Source organism: Biomphalaria glabrata, chromosome 12 (assembly GCF_947242115.1).
Source record: "Biomphalaria glabrata chromosome 12, xgBioGlab47.1, whole genome shotgun sequence".
In the NCBI taxonomy this organism is placed as follows: domain Eukaryota; kingdom Metazoa; phylum Mollusca; class Gastropoda; family Planorbidae; genus Biomphalaria; species Biomphalaria glabrata.
The window spans coordinates 26,773,102-26,799,516 of NC_074722.1; the positions used below are offsets into that span (position 1 = coordinate 26,773,102).

Genomic DNA, 26,415 nt, shown 5'->3' on the forward strand with positions numbered 1-26,415 from the left:
TGAAACATCTATCACCTCATTCTTGACATATTTTAACGCTGTTTACCCTTCAGTTCAAAGTGGACCGACTTTGTATAAGCACAAACTTAGTTGACATCCGCCATAATCTACAAACTTGGTTATTATCTTCTTTTTTTTTTTTACTTCAGAACGGGGTGGTCGAATGGGGAAGCCTTTAGATGCTTATGCGATAGTAGCGGGTTTGATTCCACCTAAATATATGTATATTTTTTACGTGACGTGTGGTCTGGGTTAAAACCCAGTGGTCTCCGAGAGAGTGACTATAGTTACCAGGAAAGCAACTTGACTAGTCGATATGCTGACCAGTTCTCTAACCTATTCCTGTATCTGGAGTTGAATTTTCTCTTGTATCACATAAGGATACCTTCAAATCTGTTTCTTTTATTACTTTAATCACAAAAGTTAAAAATCTTCAATTAGTTACATTTCGATTTTTAAGATCTGAGTTACATTTCAACATTTAAACAACAGTAACAAACACTACAAAACGCTTGTCTTCCGAACCGGAGGGTCCCGGGTTCGAATCGTGGTGTAGATTGGGATTTTTAATTTCGGGATCTTCAAGGCGCCCCTGAGTCCACCCAGTTTTAACGGGTTGCTGAAATTAAATTTTGGAAAAATAAAGGCGGTTGGTCGTTGTGCTGGCTAAATGACACCCTAGTTAACCGTAAGTCACAGAAAAGGATGACATTTACATTCAAAACTTATTCTTTATTGTCTGTACAGCATATACACCAAATACTAGATAATTATAATTATTCCTCCATTTAACTATTTAAGAAAGTATACCATTAATCTTTCAGAAGTGGAATCATTTCTCTTCTATATGTTAGCAAATATTGAACTTAGAAAACATTCCTGCTATGTCTGTACAGAACAATCCGCGATTTGATATTTGTGTGTGTGTATGTGTGTAACAGTGTCATTGTGTTTCATTTCAGTGACAACCTCAACGACTACGACGACAACCACAACCACAACTACGACCAAGAAGCCAACCACAACCTCCACGACAACCACCACGACCACGCTGCCTACGACAACAACCACCACGACCACGGAGCCAACCACCACAAGTAAGTCCGTGAGTTCACGGGGTCACGTACATGAAGAGGGAGAGGAGTGTGTGGAGGGTCCTTTGACGCTGCCATTTTAATGGACACTAAATAAGGGTCATTGACCAAAAAGACTCTGTGAGGTTTCATCTTATTGGGATATTAAACGAATTGACATAAATGTTTAGGCTTTAAACGTAAGACGCGGTGTATGACAGAGTGAATGACAGCGTGTATGACAGAGTGAATGATAGAGTGTATGAAAAATGTATGACAGAATATAAGACAGAGTGCATACAGTGTATGACAGAGTGTATGACAGAATGTATGAGTTTATTACAGAATGTATGAGTTTATGACAGAATTTATGACAGAATGTATTACAGAAATTGATGACAGAATGTATGACAGAATGTATGACAGAATGTATGACAGAATTTATGACAGAATTTATGACAGAATTTATGACATAATGTATGACAGAATGTATGACAGAATGTATGACAGAATTTATGACAGAATGTATGACAGAATGTATGACAGAATGTATGAGTGTATGACAGAATATATGACAGAATTTATGACAGAATTTATGACAGAATGTATGAGTTTATGACAGAATTTATGGCAGAATGTATGAGTTTATGACATAATTTATGACATAATTTATGACATAATTTATGACAGAATGTATGACAGAATGTATGACAGAATTTATGACAGAATTTATGACAGAATTTATGACAGAATATATGACAGAATTTATGACAGAATTTATGACAGAATTTATGACAGAATGTATGAGTGTATCACAGAATGTATGACAGAATGTATGACAGAGTGTATGACTACTATGACAGAGTGTATGACAGTGTGTATGAGTGTATGACAGATTGTATGGTAGAGTGTATGACAGAGTAGCGTATGACACATAATTTCCTGACAGAGAGAACTTGGGTTCAAATCCCAATGCAGATTAGAAAATGTTTCTTTCAAGACATCTAGGCTACTACAATTACCCAACCACTTATGTGCAAGATCTAATGTCTTACTTTCAGCCACAACGACCACAACGACGACCACACCAACAACAACAACCACACAGTCGACCACAAGCACCACACCCATGTCGACCACAACAACGTGGATGGACGTTGTCCGAAATGGTAAGTCCAAGTCTCACACTTTCATGCTCACCCACACAGCAGTTCTAGTTGTACTAAAGTTAAACTACCACCCAATGAATGGTCAAGCACTAAAAAAAATAGCTTCTGTTTATTGATATACTCTATGCATTTAAGACTAAAGGAAAACCTCCAATGTATTCTTCTCTCAACAATGGCCTTTGTCTGTTATTGTTATTCTCGTTTTACAAGACCTCTATACCAGTCGCTCCAATATGGAAGAGCAATGGATGCTGGGTGGGTGGGCGGATAGCTGATCTCAAAAACGGCTATAAAGATTTTCTAGCAATTTAACTGTTGAGAAAAGAATTACTAGCTCGTTGGCCGCACGAGGAAAACTCTACTTTGACCGTTATAATTTTTCAAAAATAAAAAAAATAAGTGTTAAATTGGCTAGAGACTTTATCTAGGTCTAGAGCCAACATGGTGTAGTCAGACGTATCAGTGTAATTATGTGATAACTTATTAAATTTAAAGTTGCTTTAATTTTATTGAAGTTTATAAGCGTTGCTTATATATGTACATAAATCTAATAGAGATTACATCTAGGTAGATATAGACTAGATCTTAAGAGTTCTATATCAAACCTTTAGGTCTAATGTTAGATCTAGATTTTTTTTAAATGTTCTATTTCTATTATATTTTAAGTTTAATAACGAGTTATTGTCTTTTTCAACAATATATTTTTTACCAATGTTTTTCTTGTTTCATTTTTTTTTTGGCCGCTGTAAATCCCTTACCATCTCGTTGTCAATTCATCAATCACATGATAAAATTATGATTTCATCTTTTCTTGGAAACGTCATTTACAGCAAAGAAACTTTTCCTTAAATTAATCGTTACAAAAGACGAGAGGCGATCGGACAGATAGCCAATGAAGGTTTTGTATAGTTCTCACAACTGATTCAATTAATTGATCCAATGAATTATAGTTAGGATCTATCTATCCATATATGATTTTCTTCGTGCGGGACACCACGATGAAAAAGTCATGGAAAGATAACTCTTCTATTTCTGTATGTCGGACTAGAGTTACCCCACGTAACTTTCGCGGTGACAGAGAGCGAGGCTCAGAAAAAAAAAGAGGGGGAGGGGAGTATGCTACACTGCGGATCGGCTCGTTTCTGATATTATTTTATTGGACCTGGTAACTCTTTAGTGCTTTTGCGTTGAAGAGCGAAGATTCTTGTATAATGTCTTTGACACCGTTTGTAGAAAGTTTGCCCAAGTTGATTGGAACACTTTAACCTTTAATAATTGGAAAAAAAAAGTCCAGTAACTCAGAAAAGGTAGAGGGGGTATACCTGGTAACTTGATTGAAATCTAATGCTCTCTGTGGGGGAGCGAATGTGCTCAAGTGTGTATGTGTTTTAGTCGCGTATTCTCAGTGTCTGTGTTCATGTGTCTGTATGTGTGTGTGGATGAATTTTTGTAGAGAAAAATTCAGCTTAAAATGTACCAAGATGTACGCAATTAAAACTGTTGGTACACGCGCGCGTCTGTAATTGTATACATAAGGAATTTAGTTTACTTCCAAAGTATGTGGTAAGGTATGCGCAATGAAAATGTTTTCTTTCAGGTTTTATTTTTAAAAACAACATAAACTATAATGTAGCAAAAGGATTTCATTGAAACCAAATATGACAGAAATAGCTGGGACCTACTCAAAGTTTATTGAACACTTCACGCAGCAATACTAAAGCCTTCTTCTCCTATGCCATTCATTATGATTTGATCCCTAGAACTTTGGTATTCAAAATATTAGCATTTTTAGCCAAATATTCTTGTATTATCATGGATTAATTAGTCTTATTAAAGCCCCAATGAAAAGGTGGGGAGGAGAAAGGTAAATGAGAGGCGTTTTAATGAGCCAGGTGCTGATGACAAAAACATCCTGATTTCCTGATCATTTCTCAACATGCTTTAACTTTCTCCGTGTCTGTTCAGTTCATCAAGTCTGTCCGTCAGCGGTACGACCCGGAGTAATTATGCCCAACATTTCTGAACACATCGTTCTGTCTCCGTTATCTCCACGTCTTGTTTGTGTCCATGCCTAAGTCCTGAGGTGGTTGATGATCTGCCCGAACACTACAAAATTAACCAATTAGTCATTTAATCATTGGTAATTAATTATTTTGTTTGATATAAAAAAAGGAAAATATATCCTACATTATTAAGTTATATAGTTTTAAATATGGAGTCCTTTTTTTTTTCATAGTTTGCTTGTTTTAATTATTCAGCTGTCTATAACCTGTCCGTTAACTGTCTCACGGATACCTTGCGCCTCAGTTTACGTTCTAGGTGCCTGGCCCACATTTCACACCAACTGCACATAATGACAGCTTCCCATGTTAATAAATCTTATTAGAAGTTGTTGAAACAATAATTAAAACAACAGCTCCAGTAAAGTACACGTCTCTTTGGGGAAAAAAATGTTTTAATTTGAGTGATGAATGTCTGTGAACACCTTGACCTTACACATAAGTGTTCAAATCGTTGCATTTCAAATTAGTTTTTGTAGCCTCCTGACGTGTTCCTGTTCTAGAAATATCTTGACTGCTGATAATGAACTCGCATAGTTTTCTGTCAATAGCTGTGATTAGTTTAGCGCAGTACTTTGTGTATGCTCTTTAAATAAAAATAAAACTATGACTATGTTAAATAGGAATGAAACAAACCATAAAAATAGTGTCATGGTCTATTAGTTGCCTTTGTTTTAAAACCTATGACCTAGCAAGTACAAAATTCTAATGAAATATTTTTTTAAATTTTTAATTAAAAATCTTACAATAACATTTATAAGCAATTAAGATATTTATTTTTTAGAGAAATTTTATGCTTGGTATGAATTGCTTTTGAGCTTATAATTAAAATATTACAACTGAAATCGTCGATTCTAAATGAATATCAAATACTTCCTACCAAATTAATAAGTTGAATAGCTGAAGCAATCGGCATGACGAACTATGAAATTATATAATACCAATGTCTGATTATGTTTTCTGTATGTCTAAACGTCTATTAAAAGGGAAAGCGATGTCTACATTGAAGACAACTGCTATAAATCTAAAAAGGGAAAGCGATGTCTACATTGAAGACAACTGCTATAAATCTAAAAAGGGAAAGCGATGTCTACATTGAAGACAACTGCTATAAATCTAAAAAGGGAAAGCGATGTCTACATTGAAGACAACTGCTATAAATCTAAAAAGGGAAAGCGATGTCTACATTGAAGACAACTGCTATAAATCTAAAAAGGGAAAGCAAAATAGAGCGCACTGTCTATAATTGCATAGACTTACGATGGTGTTGAGTGGCTGTTATATATTTTTCATATTGTACTTTTACTTTAAAGATAAAACAAAACACTTCCAGTTTAGGATGATACTTTCAAATAGTTTAAGACGATACTTTCAAACAGTTTAAGACGATACTTTCAAACAGTTTAAGACGATACTTTCAAACAGTTTAAGACGATACTTTCAAACAGTTTAAGACGATACTTTCAAACAGTTTAAGACGATACTTTCAAATTGTTTAAGACGATACTTTCAAATAGTTTAAGACGATACTTTCAAACAGTTTAAGACAATACTTTCAAATAGTTTAAGACGATACTTTCAAATAGTTTAAGACGATACTTTCAAATAGTTTAAGACGATACTTTCAAATAGTTTAAGATGATACTTTCAAACAGTTTAAGACGATACTTTCCTATAGTTTAATCCCTGAGTTTTAGAAGATCAAACAACTCGCACTCTAAGGACATCTCTGTTATTGACTCGAGCATCTTCCCAGCGACTTTCACGATTTCAAATAAAAGTTATAGTTTTGTATCAAGAGAGTAACATTTTAAAATGTTATAGTGTCAATAACAGAATCTATTCTGAATGTTCAATTCTAAACTTACTACATTTCCTTGAGAGACGGACTACCTTTTTTTAAGATATCATTTCTACCTACAAAAGTGAAGAAACTATATGTTTCTAAGTTAATAATTGTTTCATTATTATTTTTTAGAATCAAGTAACTCGACTCTATTTTTACTGTGAAAGAATCGAAGTCCATTCTTAATATTCTGTAATCGACTATAACAATTATTAGAACACAAAACACACACACACACACACACACACAATATGCACTTTGCTCTGTCGGAACTACGCATTTCATTGGTCCGGATGTCGCCCGTTTGTAGGTCATGTTGGTGTGGTAATTTTTAGGTCACCGATATTGTAAAACAGAAGGCTGATGGATCGCTTTACAGGCGACATTAGATCTAGAGTCTAAATGACAATCTGGGAAGAAAGAGTGCAGGGTCAGTTGAATAGCGACATCTTGTTTACGACATTCCTGTCTTGTAATTGTTTGACTGACTGCTATTCAAAGCCGACCGAGTTTCATTTCCCGTAAACCTTGAGATGAAGACTCGCGCTCGCCCCCCAACCTCACAAAATACAATGTATCAGAATGTAGAACGGTCTGATCTTTGTAAAGAGTAAAGTTTCCCCTTTCAGACCTAGCGATGTATGGGGCAGACGATGCTGAGATCATCTGTTACTATTGCCAACTGTTTACGAGCAGGGTGTCATGTGGTTAGCACAACGACCAACCGCCTTCCCTTTCCCTAACTAAAGTCAGGTACCCATTAGAGTTGGGTGGATTCCAGGGGGCTGAGGGCTTTGCACTGGGGTTTTATGCCTCCTCATGTGGCTGGTGAGACCTATATGAGCTCGCACACAGCTACCATGTCTTGAAGAGGTTTTTCAGAACATCCGAAACACGTAAAGCCTTTACAAACATTTTACAAAGATGCCTTTCCAAAACACTCATTTGTCATCAACTATTGATCTGGGTGGACTCAGAGGCGCCATTAACATTCCGAAATAAAAAAATAGGATTCGAACCCGGGACCTCCCTGTTCGGAAGCCAAAAAGTGCTTTACCACTCAACCACCTCGCCTCCAACTTACATATATATCGCGATCAAAACACAATCATGGCCAATATCGAAATAGTTTTAGTCTTTTTGTTTTTATTCACTATTCTGAAAAAAAAAAAAAATGACACCATGAAACAGCAGACGACATTTTAACAAACGTTCCATCACCTACGTCTAAAGTGTGAGCGAACCCGTACAGTTTTGTTTTTAAATTTCAAAAATGTGGGTCATGAGAAGTTGCGTCTATGACGTCATAGAGTGACAATGACACTTGTTAGAGGGCGTTGGGGCTGAAAAAGTTTCTCTGTAAATAGACTCGTTATGCTACAGACACATTTAGTGTTTGAACTCCTCACATTTGTCTGTAACTGTTTGATGGTTATGTTTATACGCTCTGAGCTTCTCTCAATATGGAGCGCTTTCAACGTAACAGGTTTCTATTTATAAAATTGTAAGCACACACATTAAAGTATTGTTTTTCTGAAATTAGATGTCCTATAGGGACATGAGTGGGTTTTTGCTAAGGTCTAGTGTTTTTACAAAGCTTATATCAACTCACTCTGACTGTCTGTCTGGTACAATTGATATATGGTGTATCTTCCATTTCCCATTCTCGGATCAAGTTTAAACTTAATACGATTATTCATTGAACCTGGCAAGACATGAATCAATAAAAAGTAAATTAATTTATTAATTGTTATGTTTGATTTCGAGATATGGGAAAAATTGCTACTTAATGAGAGATGTGGTTATATATATATATATATGGATTTAGTTCCCTTATTACGTTTTAACACGTTGTTGCTCCCACTTCTCATTCTCTGATAAAATTGGAAATGTTGTTTAATTATTCATAGTGGCAGTGGCGTTGCTAGGAATTTGCCATCATATGGGGGCCCAAGGGGGGTTTAACCTTATTGAGGCCCCTCCATTTTGAGTAATATTTAATATTTAATGTAGAAAAAACACTCATTTTGGGGCCTCCTCAAGTGGGGCCCCGGGGGATTTTCACATTCTCCCCCCTCCCCCCCCCCCTCCCAAGCTGTTCTGGTTGATTTAGTGGAAGACAATACACGAATCAAGCCAAAAATTAACCAATTATTTAGTAATTTAGTTGTCTGTATATGAGAAAAGAGTTCTTGTAATGAAAACAAATTTCCATAAGGATAAATAAAGAAGTCTTAGTCTTAGTCTTAATTAATTAATTTAGTTTTATAGCAGAAAGGGAGCTAAACCTTGAAATTGTCAGATAAATGGGAGTAATTAACGGCTCTTTCCCTTACAAAATAATCCCCAACAATTAACTAATTGCTTGATTTTTTTAATTGATTCATGTCTTGTCAGGTTTAAAAGGAATTGGGGCGAAAATATGTTCAATCTTTTTACCAGACAGACAGAGTTAATAATCATTGTGTGTGTATGTATTGGCTTTAGAGTCTGTAGGCATAAATACTTTATAAGTAGGTTATTAATCAAGTAAACACGAAAATGTTTTAGAATTAAGAACTCAATAAGGAGACGTCGTTTTGTCCTTAAGGTAGGACATTATACCCCCCCCCCCCAACCACCACCACCACTAAATACCAGATTCCGCTTACTTTAGAATGACTGAAAGCGTCATGAAAAATAAAATCTCTCTTTCAGACTTTACGATTGTTGTGTATTTATGTTCTTGTTGTGTGTTGTGAACTGATCTGTTCTTATGTGTCAAAATGTCTTGGTGTTCAAGTCAGCTTGTGTGTGTTTACTGTGTTATCGTGAACTGTTTTGTCATTCTTGTTCATTAGAGCCTAGGATCAAGACATGTCTTCTTGTAGTGTCTCATTAGGTTACTACAACGACCTATAGGGCAGATGATGTAAAGGTCACCTGTTTCTTTGGCTCAACAGCTTTTAATTTTGCCCAAACTAAAGTCAGCTACCCATTTGAGTTGTTTGGACTCAGGGTCGCCCTAAAAAATCCCGAAATTCAACATCCGAGTCTTCATCGAGATTCAAACCCAGGACCCCAGGTTCGGAAGATAAGCGCTTAATCACTCAGTCACCGCGTCCCATGAAAGCGTCAAAACATATATAGAATGTGTTCGGACTGGTTCAGGCGCGTCAACATTCCAATATCAAATGTGACCACTGTGACGAAACACTTCCTGTAAACTCCATCAGACGCACTTGCCTATAACGTACTTCCATGCACTCTATGCCAGCGATCATGAAAAGTATTTTTTTTTAAACGGGAATCAAGTTTGGTGTTAGCTCTACTCGTTGCTAAATATGTTCAGTACAGAGGCGGTCCTTCTCGTACAACAGCTGTGCTGGGTGGGGTCTCGGTTGAGTATCTCTTTCTAGGAGCTCATATAGAGATTACGTAACAGAAGGGCTGCCGAGAAACGCTTCAAAGACCACACAGCACCTCCGTTTATTTGTACTACGTCTAGCACAGGGGAGATCACTTGGCCTCAATTACCTTCCAAAAGGGACTGCTAAAAATCCTATATGTTTTTTATTTATTTATTCATTTTATAGAAATCGGTAATTAATCATATTTTTTTTTACCTCGGACAATAATGCTTATACTTTATTACCATCGCTATCCTTATCTAGTGTCTAAAGTACTGGACATTAATAGATCTATTTTTTTTATTTAACTACTGATAAGTTTGTATCTATTTTTAAAATGTCCTTACTTTAAGAAATATTATATTCAAATAGCTACACCAAAATAATATACAGTAATAGTTCCCCTTTCAGACCTTGAGGTCGATAGGGCACAAGATGTAGAGGTGGCCTGGGTCTGTGGCCTGACGGTGTCATGGTCTCAGCACAACGATCAACCGCCTTTACTTTTCCCCAACTAACGTCAGGTATCCATTAGAGCTGGGTGGACTCAGAGAGGCCCAGAAAATCCAATATCCCAGTCTTTACTAATTAGGATATGCACGACATATTATGTCCGTTATCTCGTCGACTCATCAATAAATCAAATTAGATATAAATAGAGTCCAACACTCTCAGAATTCTTCCAAATGATTAAATTAGTCCCGCATTAACTCTCAAATAATGTCACGATATTGAATAAATCACATGCATTTCTTTGACATAGACCTATCCATTAGTCCCATTGGCCTTTGAAAGCCTTTGACGGTCTCCCAGTAAGCTGTAACACCACACCAGCAACTTTTCTATTTTCACGTTTTTCTGATGCTGACACTGCAAAGCTAAAATCTAATTATAGACTTTCTCGGTTCTCTCCCTTATTTCGGGCATCACAGGTGTTGGAGTCAAGAGTTGTCTAATTGATGCAAACCTATTGGCCAGATTTTGTTAAAAGTTTCGCTTGAGAAAAAACAAAAAGATACCCCATCTTGTCTTCAACAGGTCAACAGAATGTGCCAGTTAGAGGAATTAAAAAAAATATTTCCGTGCATTTCAAGAAGCCTAAACTTTATCTTGGATTCATACATGGCACTAATTCTAGAGTGGGAGTGCTCTAGACAACATCTATCTATCTATCTATCTATCTATCTATCTATCTGTCAATCTATCTATCTATCTATCTGTCTATCTGTCTATCTATCTATCTATCTATCTATCTATCTATCTATCTATCTATCTATCTATCTATCTATCTATCTGTCTATCTATCTATCTATCTATCTATCTATCTATCTATCTATCTGTCTATCTATCTATCTGTCTATCTATCTGTCTATCTATCTATCTATCTATCGATCTATCTATCTATCTATCTATCTATCTATCTATCTGTCTATCTATCTATCTATCTATCTATCTATCTATCTATCTATCTATCTATATATATATCTATATATCTATCTATCTATCTAACATATCTATCTATTTATCTATCTATCTATCTATCTATCTATCTATCTATCTATCTATCTATCTATTTATCTATCTATCTATCTATCTATCTATCTATCTATCTATCTATCTATTCATCTATCTATCTATCTATCTATCTATCTATCTATCTATCTATCTATCTATTTATCTATCTATATGTTACGTTTTCATATTGGATGAGACTCTTTAGACATGTAAACGACAAATCACAGTTTATAAATACTTTAATCTTTATTAACACTGAAACCACTTTCTTGTTCATAGTCCTCCATTGCGGTCGTTCTCTCCTTTCCACACGCAATCGCACCATTTCACATTCACACTAAGATGCGCACGTAACACCCCCCCTGTTTAACAAGTTCGATGTACATCGAACGTCCAAGATACAAATCACTGAATATATTATCAGACTATTCCAAGTTGAAAACCATAATGTAATAACTAAACAAACTCAAACACAATGTCATGTTAATACCAATACAATTCCAACATGGAATAACAATTATATTCATCACAATAATAACTGTTATTATGAGCAATTGAAACCACTTCTGTTAACATATATCTTTAAGTAATCATATTTCTATTATTACAACTCCCCACTCATAATTTTATGCATGTACAAACACCATCATTCCAGTCGCAATCAAATAGTTAACAAACAAAGTCTATCTTGCTCCATGTATATTGTAGCCTCAACAACATGGCCCAGTTTATAACTAACAACACTCCTCATAGGCTACCATAGATTTAATCCAATGCTATTTACGTCTTAGTATCATCAGGCCTATATAATAATTCCAGTCTTGACGTTTCTTTTTATGTATTTCTACCACATCATTTCGATAATTTTCTTACAAATGTAATTTTAATAGAATAATTATAATCCAACAGAACCACACATAATTAAATACATTGTGCAACATCTACGTATCTACTTTCCAGTACTTATACTCTTTTACATTTCCTATGTAGCCTTTACAAAATTCTATAATGTAGTATCCTTAACCTATATGCATATGTAACAACAATATTTACTTCATTACACATATATTTATTCATTGTAGAATAGAACAATAATTAGTGTCCATCATTCCTACCTTTTCTAATCATATCTATATAATTCTAACATTATTGACATGCCATCCTTTCCGCTTCCCTCCTTTGCAATGATGTCCCATTGTGATCCTACTACCGAATGATCTAGCTGTACTGTTTTCTAGGCTGCTAATATCCCTCTCTTTTCTCGTATACGCCTCTCCACTATTGTACCTTGATTCCTTAATTCTAATTAACTGTTGACACTGTCTTCTAATATGTCCCCTTCTCCCACAATTAAAGCATAAGATGTATGGACTTGTACGCCTATATGTGGGTTTAAATCGCTTTCCCTGTACCACTGATTGCCTTACTTTACTTTGATTTGGACCCATTCCTATTGCATTGCTTTCTACCTTATCTGTTAATTCTTTCTTCTCGTGCTCTCTGCTACCCATGTCATCTGATGTATGAGATCTTATGTCTTCTTCCACATCCCCATTTCTACCTCGCGTAGACTTTATCCCATAATATTTCTTCCAATTCTCAATCTCCCTTACTGAACATATTTTCACCCCATGAATATTCCCAATAATTAAATCTATCTCACCCTGATCTACAACACAAGCTTCCACTGTCCCCTTAAAATACGGTGTGTCTATACTAACTTTAGCAATCGGTAATTGTACAATATTCCCATTAAACATAACACACTTCCTAGATTCGCCTGTATATTCATGGTCTTCCACTAAATCCTTATTCACTCCAATAATAGTGCTCCCTGTATCCCTGATGGTCTTGGCTGCCTTGTTCCCTACGAATGTCTGAAAACTCTCCAATGTTCCAGTATCAGATGACAATGATAAGCCTTGCTCTATTCTACCTTTCTCCCAGTCCTTTCTTTCCTGTCTGTTTCCTTGATATCTTCCGTTGCGGCTATCATATTGTCTTTCATATGTACCCCGTCTATACTGTCTATCCTGTGTCTCCCTTGTTCTGTGACAGTTATTCTGTGTCTCACATGTTCTGTTAAAGGCAACTATTTCTTCTATATCATTGCCTCTAGATAATTTCTTCTCGGGATGTGCCACTTTATAAGCCCTTATCAGTCTTACTATGTCTTCTATGGATTTCGGTTTCCTCTCCAACAGAAATATTTTTAATTCCTCCTGACACTCGTACATCACTTTGTCCAGCATGAGAAATGTCTTAAGACTGTCAAAGGTTTTTTCTACCTCAGCGGTTTCTATCCAGTTATCGAAATGGCTGCTCATTTTGTCCAAGAAGGTCTGCGGGTCATCCTCTGGTTCTATCTCACAATTAACAAACTGTTGGCGATAGAAAGCTTCTGTTTTCCCGAAAGTTCGAAGTAGTTGTTCTTTCACAATGCTGTAGTTACCCTGGTTCATACATATTTTTGAAGGCACCTCCGCTGTAAATGATCTCGACAATAAGAATGTCCATTTGTCTTCAGGGTACTCCAGTTCTCTCATTTCTATTTCGAACTTCTTCAAAAAAATGTCTATGTCCATTTTGTCTTCGTTGAATATCAAACCTTTATATTTTGCCAGTTTATTCCCTGTAGAGTCACTCTTTCTTTTATCATTCTCCTTTCCTTGGTCTGTTTTTAACTTTTTCTCTGCTGTCTCTTTTTCAAACGCTAATCTTTCTCTTTCAATGGCGACTAATTCGTTTTTCTTCTCCTTTTCAATGGCTATCTTTTCTCTTTCTCTTTTGTCCTCCTTGTCTAATCTTTCCTTTTCCTTTTCTCTTTCTCTTTTGTCCTCCATGTCTAATCTCTCCTTTTCTTTTTCTCTTTCTCTTTTGTCCTCCTTGTCTAATCTTTCCTTTTCCTTTTCTCTTTCTCTTTTGTCCTCCATGTCTAATCTCTCCTTTTCTTTTTCTCTTTCCATCGCTAATCTCTCCCTTTCTTTTTCTCTTTCCATCGCTAATCTCTCCCTCTCCATCAACCTTTCTTGTACGTATTTTCTTAGTTCTGCCCCTTCAAGCTCCAACAACCTTCCCTCTTCCTTCAACGCTGCTACCTCAGCCTTGTCCGCCATTTTCTATTAATATTAATCAAATTGAATAGTATCCTGTCACTAGATCTAGACTATATAATATGATATCTCTACTGTCTGTTGACAGGAGATCAACTGTGTATAAAGGACTACGTAGGTTTTACCTTTGCGTTGGGCGCCACTTGTTACGTTTTCATATTGGATGAGACTCTTTAGACATGTAAACGACAAATCACAGTTTATAAATACTTTAATCTTTATTAACACTGAAACCACTTTCTTGTTCATAGTCCTCCATTGCGGTCGTTCTCTCCTTTCCACACGCAATCGCACCATTTCACATTCACACTAAGATGCGCACGTAACACTATCTATCTATTTATCTATCTATCTATCTATCTATCTATCTATCTATCTATCTATCTATCTATCTATCTATCTATCTATTTATTTATCTATCTATCTATCTATCTATCTATCTATCTATCTATCTATCTATCTATTATCTATCTATCTATCTATCTATCTATCTATCTATCTATCTATCTATTTATCTATCTATCTATCTATCTATCTATCTATCTATCTGTCTGTCTATCTATCTATCTATCTATCTATCTATCTATCTATCTATCTATCTATCTATCTATCTATCTGTCTGTCTATCTATCTGTCTATCTATCTACCTATCTATCTATCTATCTATCTATCTTTCTATCTATCTATCTATCTATCTATCTATTCCCCACCCAACTCACCACTCATTCATTCACAAATTGAGATCTCCTATTCAAAAGTTCACGTATATCTTAAAACCACTCACTTGCTACCTAAACATCTTTCAGTAAATTAAAAGTTAGAAAGCACCTATGTAGACTTAACGCCAGATCTTGGGTTTCTTCTATCACGTGGTCTAAGTACCAGAGTGTGCTGGGAAGTACTCTCACTCCATTAAGAAATAACTTGGAGAATCTTCCAAAGCAACTCTTAGAATTGTGATACTTGGAGAATCCAGGAACATGGATAATTATTTGGAAGACCAAGACGATGTCTTTCAGCGAGTAAAAAAGACCCGAGTCTAAAGTCGGTCAATTAGCTTTGAAGCTTAACACTTTCACTGCCGTATGAATTTAGATTACGTTCATTAGCGAGACATGGGATCCGTTCTCTCCCAACAGAACAACTCAAACTTTGACTGTTTGAAGTACTTAAATACCAATGGCCTGGTATCTTCTGAACTAGTTTTCTCAGAACCTTTTTCTTGTGTTCGTCGGGGGTTTAATTACCGTTTTTATCAACCTTCATTTAAAGAATTTTTTCTTTAAAAAAAAAATTATTACCTCACTCCGTTTGTCTGTCTGTCTGTCTGTCGGGTACAAATTGTGTACACATTATTTCTCCAACTTCCTATTCTCGGATGAAATGGAAACTTTTTCATTGCCCCTAACAAAACACGAATCAATGAGTTGGTAATTGATTATTTTTGTTCGGTATAGAAAAGGCAAAATAAATATTTCAGTAGTGTCATATATGACTATAAATGTTTAGTTTCTTTCCTTTATATAAGCTTTTTTTTAAAAGTATTTTTTTTAAATCCTTGTTCCTTGATAGCGTAGACGGAATGGATATCTTTTGTCTTTTGTTTGTTTTGTGTGTGTGTGTGTAGGTAAAGCTCAAAAAATGGGATTTTGTTTACGTACTAGATAAAATAGGAGATTATGTCAGTATTACTAAACCTATTCCTCATCGATTGCTGAACAATTAAACTAATTCTAAGACGTATTATTGTATCCTGCCCACAGATATTCTCTAAACTATTTCATGAATGGAACACTTGGCACATTCATGGCGTGGTGGCTTACTTGAACTATTCCATTCGTTCGTGCAACACTAGGGCTGTATCTGCTGTACCTGCTGTATCTGTAGTGTATGAGATACATTCAGTGTTTCTTAAGTTCGAGTTGAATCAAATTCAAGAAAAATATATCATCACTGTGTCACGTCATTCTTCCTTAAAGTGTTAAAACTATAATTACGGCACCTCCGAATCCGCGTATGTCACAAATTGTCTTATCAACTAGAACAAACAAGATAAATCTAGGACACTAATCTTCCCCACAACATTTCCCACTTTTGTAGCTCTAGATCAGAATATCACTTTGTTACTTCATATAAATCAACTTGTTACTGTGGCTTATTGTTAGGAGGCTTTCAGTATCTAGCAACATATTTAAATACATATATATATATATATAAATAAATAAATATATATATATATATATATATATATATATATATATTTATAAATTTATATATATATATTTGAGGGGTTTAGAGTTTGAAATCCCCTACCAAGGGGTTTTGAGTTTGAAACCCCATACCAGGGTATTTTGAGTTTAAAACCCCCAACCAGGGGTTTTGAGTTTGAAAACACCTACCAGGGGGTTTTAAGTTTAAAACCCCCCTACAAGGGGTTTTAAGTTTAAAAGCCCTACCAGGGGTTTTGAGTTTAAAACCCCCTACCAGGGGGTTTTGAGTTTGAAATCCCTTACCAAGGGGTTTTGAGTTTGTGCCAGCAAATGCGCCGAACGGCGCGGGAGGGTCTAAGTAAGTAAGAATAGTACATAAGGTTTTTAAAATAAAACTTTTTGATAGCAAAATAATGCACCGTAGGTACCTCAGAATATGCATTTAATTGGCTTTCAATACCAGAAATAGTGCTTGGCGGCGGGGCTCCACCCCGTGCTAGGGGAGCTCTCAGCGCTCCCCAAGACCCCTTGCTGGGCTAGGAGTCTACATTTTTTCCCCTAACTCCAGGAAGAACCTATTCTTGGGCACAATAAACGTCTTCCAAAAGAATGAAGGATCTGAATGTAATAGAGATTAATTATATACAGACACACACATCCATCCATACAAACATATATATATAGGCCTAAGTCTCGTTCTTTACCACTTTCTCTCATATTAAAAGATGCTACTGCTAACTATTGATAAAGGTTACTATGATCTCAATAACAAACACTACGTTAGGGCTGTGCTATCCAAGCGAGATCATTCATTATAGAAGTCTTCAACGCTGAACTGCAACGTCTCTGAGGGCAGTTTAGACCAATAACTTGTGGTCACGTCTTACAGGTTGATCTAAACTGCCCACAGGTTGTGACGTTGCAGGTCAGTGTTCAGGCCTTCTATAACAATTGGTCTCAATCCAAGTCAAATGTTGAAAACGACGCCTTTTGGTTAAGTCCTATAGTTGTGACTCACTTATGTCCCGGAAGCTTAAAGTCGGGACGAGCGAAACCTGCCATGATGGAGCATCACCAGAGAATGCTGGCCATGTCCTTCAAAGCTGCATACTATATTAAGAGGCCCGAAAAGACTCTGGACCCAAAACCCTCCTATAGAAAAATAAAACTATACGGAGAACTGCCTGATCTGGAAACCACTGCGCGGTTCATCTCAAATATAGGATTACTGATCTGAACTCTCCGACATGTAAAATGAGAACGAAGAAGAAAAGAAGAGACCCAAAAGAATAAAACTATCGTAGCACATTAATTTACATACTTTCCTTTCAATGAAGAATAACAGCTGACAACTGGATCATTGTACATATATCAACACAGACCAATATATAGGCCTTGTTTGGACACTTTGGAAGTGAAGTTATTCAACTAAAAAACAAATCCAAAGAATATATAGGCCCAATAGTATACAAGCGATGTCTTTATGGCCTCTATTAGCTTCATTCTTGAATTCAAAATTTATTTGGTATCAAAAGTCTTTCCTTTCTCTACATTGTATTTATCTAAAGACATTAACTGTCGTGTGTACAATAATCTTTAAGATAATGTGTATTCTCAAAGTGGGGGAACGATAAAAATGACATTTTTAAATGTCGCAAATCTTATTCTAAAAGGATTATTTTGCTTTATAGTTTTGATAGGCTTTATTTCGAAAAACTTTATGACACACCAGAGTGTCGTTAAAGACTTAATGAAATGTATGTTGTTTTTTTTCCTTGCGCTTTTTTTTTTTTTGTGATTTCAAAGAAAAAAAATCGTCTTCTGGTTGAGCTGTTAGAGAAAAAAAAGCAAACACGTGGGCGTTTCTTTGACGTCTGCGAGATTCACGCGTTGTCTGAAATCTGGCGTCAGAGTTATTTGTGACTTCCTCTTTCACTTCCCAGGCACGTGAGATTGTGTTTGTGAGAGGTTTAGTGTGAAGTTGAATTAGTGTGAGGTTGTGTTAGTGTGAGGAGTTAGTGTGAGGTTGAGTTAGTGTGGGGTTGAGTTAGTATGAGGTTGAGTTGGTGTTAGAAGTCAAAGTGTGTATGAGGTTCTGTTAGAGTGATGTTGAGTTAGTTTGAAGTTGTTGGTTTTAGTGTAGGATTGTTGGTACTAGTGTGGGGTTGTTGGTTCTAGTGTGGGGTTGTTGGTTTTAGTGTGGGTTTGTTGGTACTAGTGTGGGGTTGTTGGTTTTAGTGTGGGGTTGTTGGTACTAGTGTGGGGTTGTTGGTACTAGTGTGGGGTTGTTGGTACTAGTGTGGGGTTGTTGGTACTAGTGTGGGGTTGTTGGTTTTAGTGTGGGGTTGTTGGTACTAGTGTGGGGTTGTTGGTTTTAGTGTGGGGTTGTTGGTACTAGTGTGGGGTTGTTGGTTCTAGTGTGGGGTTGTTGGTACTAGTGTGGGGTTGTTGGTTTAGTGTGAGGTTGTTGGTTTAGTGTGAGGTTGTTGGTTCTAGTGTGGGGTTGTTGGTTCTAGTGTGGGGTTGTTGGTTCTAGTGTGGGGTTGTTGGTACTAGTGTGGGGTTGTTGGTTTAGTGTGAGATTCACTTACTGTGTACTTGTAACGCAGTTTTGAGAAAAAAATCAACACATGAGAAAAAGAAACTCCAAGAAACTTGGAAAGAGAGAGAAAGAAACCTGATTGTAAGAGTGAAATAACTTTAAAAGTTGTGAATATAAGTGTTGTAAGTTGTGACAGTGTAAGTTGTGACAGTGTAAGTTGTGACAGTGTAAGTTGTGACAGTGTAAGTTGTGACAGTGTAAGTTGTGACAGTGTAAGTTGTGACAGTGTAAATTGTGACAGTGTAAATTGTGACAGTGTAAATTGTGACAGTGTAAATTGTGACAGTGTAAGTTGTGACAGTGTACGTTGTGACAGTGTAAGTAGTGACAGTGTAAGTTGTGACAGTGTACGTTGTGACAGTGTAAGTTGTGACAGTGTACGTTGTGACAGTGTACGTTGTGACAGTGTAAGTTGTGACAGTGTAAGTTGTGACAGTGTAAGTTGTGACAGTGTACGTTGTGACAGTGTACGTTGTGACAGTGTACGTTGTGACAGTGTACGTTGTGACAGTGTAAGTAGTGACAGTGTAAGTTGTGACAGTGTAAGTTGTGACAGTGTAAGTTGTGACAGTGTAATTTGCAGTTGGTACCAAAAAAAAAGTGTTTGTGGAGTTGAGGTATCCTACTGACATTTGTTGAGTTGGGAATGAATCTGAAGAGTGAATGCAGGTGAAAACCAGGACTGGTTGAGTGAACCAATAAGAAGGGGGAGGTGGGAGGCAGAGGGGAAGCTAGAGACTAAGCACGTGATCTGTGATTCCTTTATGCAAATTTTAAAGAAATCATTGAATGTGAAATGTTTGTTGAATGTGAAATGTTCGTTGAATGTGAAGTGTTCGTTGAATGTGAAATGTTCGTTGAATATGAAATGTTCGTTGAATGTGAAATGTTCGTTGAATGTGAAATGTTCGTTGATTGTGAAATGTTCGTGGAATGTGAAATGTATTGTTTAATATGGAGCAGGGTGTTTAGGCGGAGAAGTATTGGGCCAGGTGCTCTGTGGTCAAACAATTTCCTTTCATTGGAAAGAATTTACTAGTAACATATGTTCAAGGCAAACATTTATATACAAGCAACTCCACTCGATGGTTTTCCCCTCTCTTTTTTTACAACTCACACTCGTAGTCGGTCTCTAGTCCACTAACTGGCCAGGTACACAATACTTGACCGTGTGTCACGGTTGGCCACACTTGCCGTATAGTAACCGTGTCCCAACATTATCTCCGTCAGTATAACATTTAATGAGTCCAGTTGAGCGCTAGAGAAATAAAGAAGCTGAAAAAGAAGTGAAAGAAAGAAAAACAAAGAGAAAGAGAAAAAAAAGTGAGAGAAAGAAAGAAAAAAGAAGAGAAAGTGAGACAGAGACACAGAGAGGGAGAAAGAGAGAGAAAAAAGAAAAAAAGAAAGAAAGAACAAGAGAGATAAAAAGAGAGAAAAAAAAACTAGAAAGAGAGCAAGAAAAAGAGGGAACAAGAAAGAGAGAGAAAGAAAAGCAGATAGAAAGAGAGACAAAGAGAGGAAGCAAGAAATAAAGAGTACGAGAGAAAGAACAAGAGAGAAAGAGAAAAATAGTGATGGAAACATTAAAAGAAAAAACAAAAATCTCATACTTTCTTGTTGTACAGTAATGGTGACAAAGATCTCTAAGTTTTACATTTAAAAGTGCGCAAGAAAAAGAAAAGTTCCCAAAAAGTGCATAAATCAAAAGTTATTGCTATCAATCTTAACTCTATACATGAAACTTTGATTCCAAATGGGAGGGGCTAAGTAGAATTTGTTTTAGGCTAAGCCAGCTTATCAAAGTTTCTAGAGTCAACCAACGCACAACCATCTACGTCCCAGAGTTACGTCGCTTTCAAGTTTGTTTGATCTGCTAAATGAACTACCTTCCCCAACCCCTCCACCTCAGGGGGATTCAGGGGGAATAATTTGATAATGTTCGTTTGAAATAAAAATTTAAAAAAAAGATGCAGAGCGCTGTACGTTACGGTGTTATCAGTTTTTAGATGTCTAATTTACAACGTAAGTGCGTCATTAAAGTGAGGGCTTACCAAGAATGCAGGGAACCTGGTGAGTCAAACGATTTCGTTGACCCCATTTCTTGACGAGATAATGTGAAAAACTGCCTTCCAGTCAACACTTCATCATGCCCAAACTGACTTAGATCAATCTTTACTTCCATGGTGCGATCAAATCAAATGTTTGGCTTATTGAAAAATTTCGGTGTTCCTTTTTTTAGACAAATGTAGATTTACGTATGAGCAATTAGAACTAGAACTTGCTGCCAGAGGGGTGGAGGGATAGGAAGCTGAATTCAGAACCGTAAGCCCTGAGTTCGAATTCTGTTATATTAGAATAACAATTCATCAACTTCACTATCTCTTAGTCTGTTTGACTGTCGTGGTGCGACACAAGATTTGTTGACTGTCTTTCTCCATTCCTCTCTGTCTCTTGCCTTGGATAGAACCTCTTTCAATGGCAGGCCCGTCCATTCTCTTAAGTCATCTTCCCTTAGCTTTCTCTGTCTGCCACTTCTTCTTTTTCCTGGTACTGTTCCCTGAAGGAAGGTCTTTGCGAGCCCTAAGGACCTCGTGATGTGACAATTGAGTTTGAGTTTCCGTTTCTTGATAGTGGTTAGCAGGTCATCGTGAGGTCAAATTGCTGTGTTAACCCTGCTTCTATCTCTTCATTCGTGGTGCGGTCTTTGAAAGGGAACCTAAGATCTTTTTGAAGCATCTTAGTTCCATTTCTAAGATCTTCATCTCAAGATCTGCAACGAGCGTGAAAGATTCGCATTCATATAAGAATGTGTCCATGACCAGGGAGCTCATCAGTCTGATTTTAGTGTTGATAGCTATGCCTTTGTCGGTCCAGATTATTTTGAGTTTTTCAAGTGCTGGTGTAGACTGTGCTATTCTTACCAGTAGGTCAGGTTCGGTTCCTGTGACGAGATGTTAATTAGTTAATATTATGTCTAGGGGAGATCTTATTAATTTTATCCCGCTCACATATAAGATTTTGTACAGGCACACAGCAACTAACAGTAAGAACAGACCAATATTATAAGTTCATTAATAAAAATAATTTAATGAATGAAAGTTTACAATAGAACAATGATCAAATAAAATTATAATTGAGGAATGAAAGAAGGTGCTAATATCTAACATAACTGTTCATCATGGATTGCTAATTATTGAGTGATTGGAGGAGAAGAATGTTCCTATGTCTGCTACTTATTTTTCTTAGCTGCTAGCCTGTGGGTCGTCTTCTGGCGGTCGAAGGACTGGCGCTCAGAAGGATGAGTCATCCGGCTATGTCTTAGGACGTCTGCTCGGGGTAGTCTCTAGGCTGTAGGCAGGTTGGCTCTAGCGTGAGGCCGCTGCCTGTTTATCAGCAGAGATGGTTGATGCTGCAGACTAAGTTGTAGTGGGACGATCTCTCAGTTGTGTTCTCTAGCTCGTAGAGAGCCGTGCTAACTCAACACCAGTTTATCTTCTGCTGCGAAGTTACTCTAATCTGTCGGCATTAGGCAATAGCTATTGGGCAGTGGACAGTTTGGGCCGGGTACTGGGCAGATGAAACTGGGCAGTATAGGGCACTGTGGACACTGGGCAATATGATAGGGCCAAGGACAGTAGGCAATGCCTTCTTGCTAACAGGTATGTAATTGGGGGGGGGGGGGTATCTGGTGTGGTCTGCTCCGGTTACAGCTTTGGGTGGAGATCTGGTAGTTATAGCAGTCGGGTGTAGCAATCGTGTGTAGCAATCGGGGGTAGCAATCAGGGTAGCAACCAGGCTGGGGATAAGATAGACAATTAGGAACCTCCTAAAGGCATTGAGCAGGGATTCCCATATGCCTTGCAATCATTCAGATGTAGGCATTGGTATCAATCCCAATAAGGCATTTAAGACAATCATGTATAAAACTTTAAAGTACGCATACAACTCAATAACAAAAGGATATAAGTAAGATAACCACAATAAATGTGCAATAGTACAATGTAGGATGATACTTGTCAAGATTCATCCATTAAATTTGATTACGACGATAAGTAATCAGTTACAGTAAAATGGGGAATGAGCATATTATATACTAAAGGATAAGATGAAAATAAAATATTAGGGATATGGCTACAGTAATAAGTGTTTGATATAGTTAATCAAAATTACATTCATCCAAGGAACTATAAGTTCACAAGGGTGGGAGACATAATAACATGCATGAGGGATATACAACAGAAATATGAAATAACTAATTTCACGTGGGCTCTGTAAGTTTAGAGCACTGCGATCTAAGTTCTTAGACAGTACTTAGATTCACTAAAGGGTGTTGTTTACATCAATCACTAAAATACAGGAATGGATGAAACTATAGTTTCAAATGTAGACAACCATAGCGGCATTAATAATACTATATGAAGATATAGTATCGACATAAAATAGTACAAGATACATACATAATAAAGTCATAATGTAATGACGGGGAACGTGGTTGTGTACTAATGTGTACTCACACATTCCTATAAGATAAAATGAGTATAGTAAAATGTTTACACTTACCCGTTTGTCCCTAATGAAACCTCACAACTAAACTTCCTAACAGGGGAGACTGAATGAATTCTAGCGGGCCTAACTTTGAATGCTTTGGTCTTTCTCTATATATAGTTGGGGCATTTTGCTTAACGGGTGGGGAAGATAGCTAGCTGATTTTCTCACATGTATCCATGTACCGGAGATGTCAGACGTCGGGTCAGATTTATGGTCAATATTCGTTGCCTACCGTGAGAGTAAAGTCTTAAGCGAATATGTATCTGTCCAGGCCGAGTGCAATGCTATTCTTAGAGCGATGTGTATCCTGCGGGAGGGGGGGGGGGATAGGTGTGAAAAGTTATTAGGCCGCGGCGTGTAGCGCTGGTGCAGCGACTTCATTGTGTGCTGGTCACCTGTCCAGCGGTCAATAATTAAAAGTTAGCCCTCGAGAGGCTAGTTAATGCTTTAAGTCGAGATTCGTCCCGTGAGAAACGTGCGAGGGGGGATAAATCCTACAAGAAATTAGTTATGGGTGGACAGGAAAATAATTGTTTTAGCTTAAAATTAAAGTTTTTCACGGTTTGCTGGAAAAAACTCAAATGAACTTTTGCATGCAAGTTTCGTATCGTCACAGTTCCTTCATCGGAGACAATAGATTCAAGATATTTAAAGCTACTGACACTAGTCGGGTTTTCGCCACTAGTTAAAATCTTGGCTGTTGGTCATAATTTGTGTTTTTTAAGTGGCTTAAAATCCAATGAATTTAAAGGAAGGCCGTTGAAATTGTTTTATCATAAATTTTAGAAACCCTTTCCCTCATTAAACCAATAAATTGTGGTCTACCAATGGTAGTTCAGGCCTTGCTTAACATTTCTACTTTCTATTCATTTCAATGAAGTTTATAACAAAGTTGACTTGAACGGACATCTTTGGTTTTTCTTTGCAGTATGTGAGAACAAGCCTGTGGACATTGTCTTCGCCCTGGACTCTTCGGACGTGGTCACTTCCAGGGACTTCTGGCACCAAGTGAAATTTGTTCGCGACTTCACTTTGACTTTGGATATCGGCACGAATAGAACGAGGATAGGCGTACTGCTCTTTAGCGATAAGGTGAGAGAACATATTTAACATAGGCGTACTGCTCTTTAGCGATAAGGTGAGAGATGTTTCCTATTTAACTGTGGCGGATACCTGGCGATAATAACTGACTGGCCATTAGGGCCTATAAGTGACAGATACAGGAATGATTCTCCGGGCTTGGAAAAGATTAATGAGTAACGGTTGAAATAGTCAAAGTAAAATTAGCAAAGAAATAATTTCTCTTTATCTTGTCCATAGAAATCCTTTCCACATTTCCACTGATCAACGTTTCTTTCAATGGGCTGGCTTTCTTGACTATTTTCAGATGATTTCCAAAAGGAAATAACTCAAATATTTTTTTTTAATACGGCATTTCTATATTTTAACTACGTTGGCCAAGGAGTTTCCAGGGGCAGAGATAACAGACAATATATTGCACGTTGTTAGGCGTAATGAGATAGACCGAATGGGAGGGGGGGGGGGGTTGCCCCCTTTGCGGCCAGTTAACTTTTTTTTTGTACTTCTTTTGACCTCTGACCCTTAGTTGTTTTTTTTTTTTTTTACAAGCTTTTTAAAAAAAGTTAATTTTTTTTTATATTTTAATTCGAATTTCAAAAATTATCCTAAGTAGAAGTTGACTCCGGTTAATCGAAACACATCGGGACACGATGTTTTGGACTTCTAAACCGCTGGTACAATCAACTGGACTTCTGAATAATTGGATTTGTTTCCTTTAAAAAAAAAATTGGTCATAATGAGCTGATAGTCTGATCAACCGGATTCGATTGTAATACCAAATATTCTCCTATTTAACCATGTCACGTGCATGGTATGAGACTACTTCCGGTATCAATAAACAAATTGACGTTGTTACAGAAGATGTGAAGGGGGGGGGGGTGACTTACTGATGCCCACAAGTTCCACAACTCTGTATAGCGGTGCACGATTGATCATATCCAACTCTTAAAATTTCAGCAAACACTCCCTGCCCACCCCAACACATTTCCCAAATTCGCAACCCCCCTTCCCAAGATTTTTTTTCTGCCTGTGGTAACCCGTGTTTAAACAAACGTAATTCCAAGCTGCCTTGTGCCAAGCCAAATACGTTAATCCTTCCAACACAGACCTGGAGTGAAGTCTCAGCGAAGTGGCTCAGAAAGTATTGTAAATAAGTCATGAATGTATTCTATCTTGGCTTATGGTGCTCATTAACCAGGCCAAACCGGTTTTTCCCCAACCACACACATACACACACACAATAGTTGTGGAAAAATAAAGGGACTAGAATAAACAATTCTGTGTCTTTTTTTCTGGTGGGGGGGGGGGGACAAAAACAATAACACATGGAGGAGAGGGAGGTCCCCAAGAGGTGCTGGAAAATCAAGGTAAAAATTTCCAGCATTTATTGAGTTATTACAAAGCTTATATCAACTCACTCTGTCTGTCTACCTGGTACACACATTGAACACGCTATTGCTCCCACACCCATTCTCGCATCAAGTGAAACTTAACACAATTATTTATCGTACCTACTAGGACACGAATCAATAAAAAAAAAAGTAACCAATTTATCAATTAATTATTGGTAATTAATTAATTAGTTAGTTTGATATCGACAAAGGGAACAAAAATCTACATAGTTGTACATGTGTAGTTCTTCTCGTAAGATAAGAATTGTTGTTGCTTTTTTAAAAGTAATGTTAAGTTTTGCTTGTTTTTAATTAGTGTCTTAGTGATGTGTTCATTTATTCATTGTATGGAAAATATTTTTTTGTAATATATAAAGTTACTCAGCAACTTTTCTACAAACATGTGTATGTGAAATAGC

General features: G+C 36.9%; 1 protein-coding gene across 5 annotated transcripts in view; it reads left to right on the forward strand.

The window, feature by feature from the left end:
- LOC106079083 (collagen alpha-1(XII) chain-like) overlaps positions 1–26,415 on the forward strand; it is a 171,696-nt gene that overhangs the window by 122,717 nt on the left and 22,564 nt on the right. For all 5 annotated transcript variants that reach the window (XM_056007152.1, XM_056007149.1, XM_056007150.1 and 2 more), the window contains 3 exons: positions 963–1,097; positions 2,135–2,242; positions 24,454–24,617. In XM_056007152.1, coding sequence (XP_055863127.1) covers positions 963–1,097; positions 2,135–2,242; positions 24,454–24,617 — 407 coding nt within the window. The remainder of the gene's footprint in view (positions 1–962; positions 1,098–2,134; positions 2,243–24,453; positions 24,618–26,415) is intronic.